Source organism: Galeopterus variegatus, unplaced genomic scaffold (genome assembly GCF_000696425.1).
Source record: "Galeopterus variegatus unplaced genomic scaffold, G_variegatus-3.0.2 Scaffold843, whole genome shotgun sequence".
In the NCBI taxonomy this organism is placed as follows: Eukaryota; Metazoa; Chordata; class Mammalia; order Dermoptera; family Cynocephalidae; genus Galeopterus; species Galeopterus variegatus.
Window position 1 is genome coordinate 440,239 of NW_007726954.1, and position 8,241 is coordinate 448,479.

Below are 8,241 nucleotides of genomic sequence, written 5' to 3' on the forward strand. Positions count from 1 at the left end.
TGTAAGGTGGAAATTCTGGGATTTGCTTCTTTCCTTCTCTGGGAGGGAATGTTCTACATCTGTAGGCAAAGTAGACTCTTCTTTGGGAAACCAGTGTGGAGCCTGGATTGAACACTACAAGATATGCATCAACTCATTAGAATCCCTTCTCTTGGGTTATACATTTGATCTCAGTCTAAATAAGGGCCAACTGTTTGGAAGACCCAGTGGGCGCAGTTTGGAAGACCAGAACAATGGCAATTTTCTTTCCCGTTTAAGGCAGAGAGCAGAAGAGCTCCTGGCGTGGGGAAGAGCGTGTCTCCTCCCAGGGTCGAAGGCTGTGCTTCTCCACGTGGGACACGGTCGCCTGGTGATGTGCAGGAGGATGCAGGCGGTGTAGGGAGTACACTTTTAATTTTAATGGTCATATTTTCATAGTGTTTACTTTTTTTTTTTCCTTTTTGTCTTTTTTTCGTGACCGGCAGCGGGATCGCAACCCTCGGTGTTGCACCTGCACCGCACTCAACCAGTGAGCAGACCGGTCTCTATATGGGATCCGAACCCTCGGCAGGAGTGCCACCATGCTCCCAAGTGCTGCACTCTACCGAGTGTGCCACCGGGCCGGCCCGCGTAGTGTTTACTTTTATGGTCACCTTCTATATAAGGGAAGTGATGCCTTTCCTTTTTGTTTTGTTTCTACGAATTGGTGTAAAATTAGTGTACTTAAATAAAAATACTTAAGGAAGAAGATTGTGTCTACACTAGTGCCTGGGGCTATGATAAAACCCATGACAGTGGAACCTAAGTTTGGGACTCACAGGTCTAGGGGTAGGGGACCAGAATGATCTTCTAGCAGCCCGTGGTGGCCACCCAGCTGGCCAGCCACCCATCTCTGTCCCCGTCCCAACTCCAGCCCAGCCCCAGGGGAAACCTGGCAAGTGAGTTAGAGCCACTGCCCAGAGCCTCCTGGGAGGGTGAGCTTTCCACAGTCTTTTCACCCATCTCCTCCTTGGGGCTAGAGGCGGTAAATCAAAGAATTGTGAGACTACATTAAAAAACAAAAACAAAAGCCAAACATAAAGCCCCAGAGCTTCATGCTTTGCGAAGAGCCAAGGATCCTACCAAAAACCTGAAAGTCAAAGTCTGGTTTTCTGTGGGCACCTGCAAATGAGGAGGTTCAACTCACGGTCTTGCAGAGTTTTAACTCTTTCTCTTGGGCTTCCCGGAGCTCCTTCTGAGCATCTTCCTTTTTTAACTCTTCTTTCAGCGCTGAGCACTGTGGAGAAAAAGGACGACAAAGAAAGAGGCCAACGCTGGCCACGTGGGGGTGGCCTGGAGGGTTCCAAGCCCCGTGTTGGCTCCTGAGGGCATCTCCTGCTGTTTCAATCCAATCACACATCCAGTTCCCAGAGGCAGGACCATTTGTGTCTGGTGGGCACACAGGATCCTGCTGCAGTTCTAATTCTCCCCTCTCATGAGCTCTGAGGAATAAAGCACCTAAATTCTTTTTCAAAAGCCAGTAATCTAAGCCACAAGAAAAATCTAGTTGTGGTAGTCAGGGTTCAGGAATACACGTTCAGGATGCCCTCAGGGCGGTCAGTGGTGAAGCCTGATGGCTCTCAGTGCTTTATGCAAGTTACTTCTCAGAGACATAAGTGCCCTGGTCCTGGGAACAGAAATGGAACAGCCTTTCTGGAGGGCAATTTGGCAGGAGGCTTAAGAGCATAAAGATATGGCTTCTTTTTGACCCAGAAACCCACTTGAGGAATGTATCCTAAAGGACAGTGACTGCACAGATCAGTGAATCTGAAGGTTCAAGGCTGTTCTGCACATTACTGTTACCAACAGTGCGGTGGGGGGAGAAGGAAACAACTGAATCCAACAACACAAGACTGCTTTTGTTACACTGTGCGCATCCGAGAGAACACTATGTAGCTTTTAAGATGAATAATAAAAGCTTTTATTTATTAATGCAGGAAAACCATAAGTACTCAGTTCTAAAAAATGTGTAGAGTATAAATGCATTGTTACATATTTGTATATATGTATTTCTAGGTAATATATAGAAACAAGAATATACACTAAAATATTAACATCGATTTCTCAGGCTTACATTTCTTTTATTCTCTCTTTAATTTTGCATTTCAGTGTTATTTATTTATTTTTCTAAAATGAACACATATGACATTTGTAACTAAAAAAAAAGGATAGGCATTTCAAAGGTTTTCATAATACCCTGGGTCATGAGGAGCCCATGTGCTAATGGCAGGCACAGGCTAGAGAAGACACAGACCTTGTTCCAAAGTCAATGAGGAAGGGCAGATGGGGACGAAAATAACCCAAATGTACTTCAGGAGGTGGGATAGCAGAAAAGCTGCTGTTTTTCCATATTTTTCCCACCCAGCATCAGCTCTATGACCTGTTTGCCTCTCTAGTGCATGCATACACACACACACACTCACACACACACACACGCACGCATACACAAACACACACACACACACACACCACATAAAAGGGCAATCACAGAAATGTTTAATCCAGGAAGTCAGTCCGCTCAGGAGCAATGAACGCAGAGGCCTGGAGAGGTGTGCTGACCAGGTGCAGAGGCAGAGAGCACAATTAAAATCAGCTTCTCAAGTCTCAGAAAAGGATTTTATCCCCATTTCACTGATAAGGAAATGGAGGCCAGGTAAGTTACAATATAAGCATGCTCTGGGATTGGGCTCTGGTCTGTCTGACCCCAAAGCTCATGCTCTGCCTTTCACCAGCTCTACACTGGGCATGGGAACAAGCACCAGATGTCACTTCTGCTGCCCTGTCCTCGGACTCTCATGACCCATTCCCACCTTGGCACCCGGGCAGATGTGGCTAATGGATAAGGCAGCCACCATAGATCTCAGTGTTTGCCACCCAAGATGAAAATTATTAGGTTTCACCTTGACTCGCTGAAACAGACAAACCATACAGATACCGAGAAATCTTATCCTATAGGATCAGGATTCTAAAGTCAAAGCATCGAAGGTAAAATTTGCAAATAGTCAAAACTCATTTAAAAAGCTCTTAACTTGCTTACCAGGTTCATTTCACGCAGAGGAATTCTTATGCACACTAGAGTCTAAGAAAGGAATGAAAATCTGCGTAACTGTACCTGGACTTTCAAACATTCTGCTTTGAAGGTATCTTGTGCAAACCAGTGGTGACGGGGACAGAGGTGAAGCCCACTATGGTCCTCCTTGCACACAGTGAGATTCTGTTCTGTCTTAACATTAACCTTCCCGTGGAAATACCTGCTAGTAGGTGTGTTTGTTGCTGGGATTAAACACGCTAATTTATAATAGGTGTAGAAAATGTTTGCTGGATTTGAATCCACATCTGGCCTTTTCTGAGCCACGTGAACGCTGTTCTCTGAAAAGCTGCAGAGAACGTGGACCCCTGTTTTAGTCTTTCTAGGTGGGCCTTTCATGTTTTGGCCCACCCGGCAGCTGTCCTATTCCCTCGGGCACTGGTCTCATCTCACTATGGGTGAGATGTCAGGGCCCAAGGTAAACGATGTGAGTGTGCCCTGCCACTCTGCTACAAGACAACGATGCCATCGACACTCACTCTGGAGCCAAGGGCTTCAAGCTGGTGATCCTTTTCTTTGTTGTGACTTTTCAGCTGATTCACCTCCTCTTTTAGTTGTTGAACTTGCTCATTCCTTGCTAACATGTCTTTTTGCAAAGAGGACACCATCCCTGTAAGAAAAAAAAAAAACAGACTCAAAGAGGTCAGCGGGGGCAATAACGATTACTGTCACCATGGCCACTGTCAGCTACCCTAAAGACTATCCTGGCACTGAGGAAGGAGTTGGTCTCCCAGGATCCCAGGAGCTAGAATGGGGCTGAGACCAGTATCCACAGAACATCATCTGTTGAAGGTCTTAGAATAAGGAGGAGTCAGTGAATGTTGCTGGGGACAGAAAAAACCTTGTGGGCACAGGCCCTGCAGAGCCCAGAGGACAAGAAACACCTGGGGAACAAAGGCCTCACAGAGGGAGGGACCAGGAGAGGCTACAGGCATGTGGCAGAAGGGGACATGTTGGAGGCTGTTGATGGGATGCCTGGATTGACACTCATCTGACTTCAGAACCTTTCTCTATCCCTCATTAGCTTGGGAGTCTTGGGTAAGTTATTTGACCTCTCACTGCACCTGCGGAGTTCCTGCTAGGGTGAGATGAGATGATGCGTATGAGGAACCTCGTGGGTGGCTGACACACATGTTTCTCACAGGGTACCTGATTATTTGTGGTTCAGCTTCCACGATGGCCCCGGGTACCCTGCCTCCTAGCACTCATGCTCTTGTGTGGCCCCTGTCCACCCTGCATAGTGCTGATGTGTGTGGCCACCTTGATATTGTGGGAATAGCAGAATGTGACCTCCCAGGCTGGGCCATCAGAGACACTGTGGCTTCCTCTCTGCTCTCTCCTGGGTCACTCAGTCTGGAGAAATCCAACCATCATGTTGTGGACACGCAAGGAGCCCCAGGGAAAGGTCCATGTGGTGGGGAACTGAGGCCTCCAGCCAAAAGCCACATGAGGGGTCCTTCTGGAAGGGGCTCCTCCAGCTCCCACCGAGGCCCCAGATGACACCACAGAAGCCTCACGAGGAACCCTGAGCCGGAACTGAGTCACCCCCAAAGTCCTGAACCACAGAAACTGGGTGAGATAACAAATAGTTGTTGTTTTATTTACTAAATTTTGGGATAACTGTTTTGCAGCAGTAGGTAACAAATCCATTATCACATTATATTGAGGGAAAGCGAGAAGCGTGCATAAGTGCAGTGGTCACGGATGATCTGAAACTGATTTTTTCTTGGAAGAACACTCATCCCATTTTCACTGGCAGGTACCTGTCCAGAAGGTGTGTGCAATGAAGAACAGCATGATCCAGAATTCCATTTTAAAAATGAGCTTTGTCCCGGGACACAGTTAAGTCACTGGGAAATGGATTGATTCCTTCAAGCTTTGTCAGGCAGGACCAGAGCGGCCTTTAGTCTCCAGCTCGTCTGGCCTCACAAAGGAGGCCAGGCCCTTCTGAGTCTCTACCAGATGCCCGTGTGTTGCAGGTTTCTGCATTCTGCATGGTGGGAAAGTGAGCTATTCTCAGGCCTGTGAGCATTTCCAGGTTGCTCCCTCCGCTCCTATCGGGAGGTTCTTTACCTGCCCACCTGCATGTGCCAACCAGTCCCTACTCAGCTGAAGCCCTCTGCAGATCTCGGGGCCTTGCCCTCTCTGTGTGGTCCTCTCCTCCTTGGCACTCCAGCCAGCAAACTCTGGCTGTGCTGGTGTCTCCATCTCCTCCACTCCGGGAGACCCCCGGGCTCTGCCTGGGTTCCCCTCCCGCTGTGCTCTGGAAACTCTGTCCAGGCAGTAAGCTGGGGGCGATTGCAGGGCTCGTTTTTTGCTCCTCCCTCTGGGATCACTGTCACATGTTTCTTGGGGGCCAAAATATAAAAGCCATTGTTTCAGATTTTTTTTCTGGTTTGTTTGTTGTTTTAGTTGGTTCAGGCAGGAGAGTAAATCCAGTCCCCGTGACTACATCTGCCTCTCTCATCAAGGAAGACGAGATCTGTGGTGTGTTTTGACGGTCTCTGTCAGCCTGGGTCCCTGAGTGGCTACAGTGAGCAAAGCCCCCACTGACCTGTGATGGACCCAAGGTGGAAGCAGGCAGTGAGCCTGTCTATGGTGAGCCACTGAGACCTGGGGGACTATTTGTTACTGCAGCATACCCCAGCCTGGCGCTACTCAGACTTGCGTGTGCATAGCAAACACCCAGGGAGCTTGTTAAAATGCAGATTCTGATTGAAGAGGTCTGGGGTGGGGCCTGCAATTCTGTATTTTTCACAAGGACCTAGTTAATGCTGATGCTCCTGGTCTGGGGACTACACTCTGAGTGGTGAGGGTCTATCCCATCCCAAGTGAAAACCAAGTCCAGATCTGTCCGACTCCCTGTTAGAGAAGGTGGTGTCTGAATGAATGAATGAATCCAGGCTAAGAAACAGCTGTGCCTGTTATGGGCGGACCATGACTTGGCCACCCCTCCCAACACCTATGTTCTTTAGTATCAAACTACCTCTGTTGGCCAACTAGCAAAATGTTGTCATGCAGGCTCAAGTGCACCAGGGTGAAGTGGGTAAGACACTGGGCATTAAAAGTGGCGACCCCATTTTGCCCACATTCCAGTTTGCATTTAAGGCAAACTGGCTCGTGGGACTGCCTGAGCCACTCCATGTCCTGTGTTCTCCCTGTGGGGTTGGTGCTCAGCAGGCCTTTTAGCTAAGAGGTAACATCTACTAAATCTTTATTGAGGGCTGACTTTGAGCCAGGCCCTGTGCCAAGAACCAGATGGCAAACACACCTCTCTTGAGGACAAACTAATTCACTGACAGCAGCTGCCTAAAGGGCTGCAGAGAGGAACTCTGTGGATGCTTCCAAGTTCAGTGAGAGAAAGTGCAGTGGTTGATTGGTGATGTCTGCCATGGCCAGGAAAGGGAAGTCTGGGGCAGCTCCCTGGCCCAGCTCCAGAAAGAGCTCACCTGACGTGATGGCGTTGTCCCTCTTTAAGTTCTCGCCCTCATTCTTGAGTGATGTGATCTCTGAGTTCCGCTCAGACAGTGACTGGCACAGCACCTGGCTGTAGCCTTTCTGTAGGGCACTGATCTGTGGGAGGAGGCAGTGCATAGTCAGATGGGGGCCAGCCCATGTCTGCAAGACACGCAGGGACTTCTCCAAAGTTGGACAGGAGATTCTGACTGATCTTTGGTTGAGGTGTTGGGGAGACTAAGCTTTTCAGTTTTAATGAGTGGAAGGGACAGGGAAGGGCCTGTTTCTTCAGTGACCATCATTTCATATATAATCAAAACATGAATCTTATCTTTGTGTCCACAGAGGGGCTCAGGCCCAGCTGCTACTGGGATGCCTGGCTCTTTAATGTGCGTTCCTACGACCTTTGGGCTCTCAGCCATAAATAGGCCAGCCATTGGTTCCAGATCACCCAGCAAAGTTCAAGAGAAGGGAACAGATTATAATATTAACTCCCTCAATGATAATAACAATAGGTTATATCTCACAGAACACTCTAGAGCTTACAAAGCCTGCTCATGGATGCTGCTTCTTCAATAGAACCTCACAGCATCCTGAATGAGGTTCCCATTAACATTCCCATTTTGCAAGTGAGTAAATTGGGACGTAGAGGTGAGGTCGTTTGCTCAGGATTGCACATCTAGTCAAACGTGGAGTTACGATTTAACTGGTTCTAGGAACCAGCGCTTAAAGCTGGAGGCTGTAAAGCACAGCATGAACTTGGGAGAATTCCACCTTCGAATTCTGTCCCTGCCACCGAGGCTGTGTAACCCTAGGAAGGACACCAAAATCTGCCTCATTTTTTCATTCTGTAAGTGTGGTGATGGTAGTCCTGATCTCATAGGATTGTTGAAAGTATTTTAATAAGTCAGTATATGTAAAACTGCTCAGACCATGCCTGGCACACAGCATATATATATTAACTATTATAATCCTCTCACTTGACCACCCATGGTGTGTTTCAGTTTCATCTTCTCTGTCTGTCTTGGGGAAGGTAGATTGGTAATATTTTTGTGTGCATTTGTAAGCCTTGTCTATGCTCATTTAAACACCAGTGTGATTGTTATTAAGAGAAAATACAAGAATCCCTGTTAATTGTCTCATCCTGTCTTAGGCACAGCATAAAAAATGATGGGGTGGGGCATGCTCAGAAAACGTGGGTAGGGCGCATGGTGTGCCTCGCCACCAGATGGCGCTCAGAGTCTTTGTTTCCATTCCTGAAACTCATGACGACTACTCTGCGGTAGAGTTAACAAAAGCATCAAGGTTTCACAATTTATATGTCTCATTCCATTACCGTGATGGTTTAGATTCTATGACATTTGGGGAAGCTATTTTTTCCCTGGGGCATCTGGGACATTGGAGAAGGGGTGTATTTGCTAGGGGCCAGGGACACACAATGTCACAATGTCCCCCACCACTGTACTTTTTCTTAATGTTTCTGCTTTGGAAAGCTTGAGTGAAAAAAATCCTTTCACCTCTTCCTGTTCTCTGTAGGGGAAATGCAAATGTCCCATAAAAGGTACTGGGAATTTAAAAAAATGTTTCTAGTTCTTAGCTTACCGCTTTTGTCTGCATGATACCAGAGGCACAACACAGAGACGAACTTCCAGAAAGAATGGGAAAACATGCCCCCCCCC

General features: G+C 47.7%; 1 protein-coding gene across 1 annotated transcript in view; it reads right to left on the reverse strand.

The window, feature by feature from the left end:
* The window catches only part of FHAD1 (forkhead-associated (FHA) phosphopeptide binding domain 1), a 138,442-nt gene that overhangs the window by 78,695 nt on the left and 51,506 nt on the right, over positions 1-8,241 (reverse strand). Inside the window, exons 6-8 of the mRNA XM_008572857.1 lie at positions 6,556-6,679; positions 3,586-3,716; positions 1,166-1,255 (exon numbers count right to left, since the gene is read on the reverse strand). Of these exons, the coding sequence (XP_008571079.1) occupies positions 1,166-1,255; positions 3,586-3,716; positions 6,556-6,679 (345 nt within the window). The remainder of the gene's footprint in view (positions 1-1,165; positions 1,256-3,585; positions 3,717-6,555; positions 6,680-8,241) is intronic.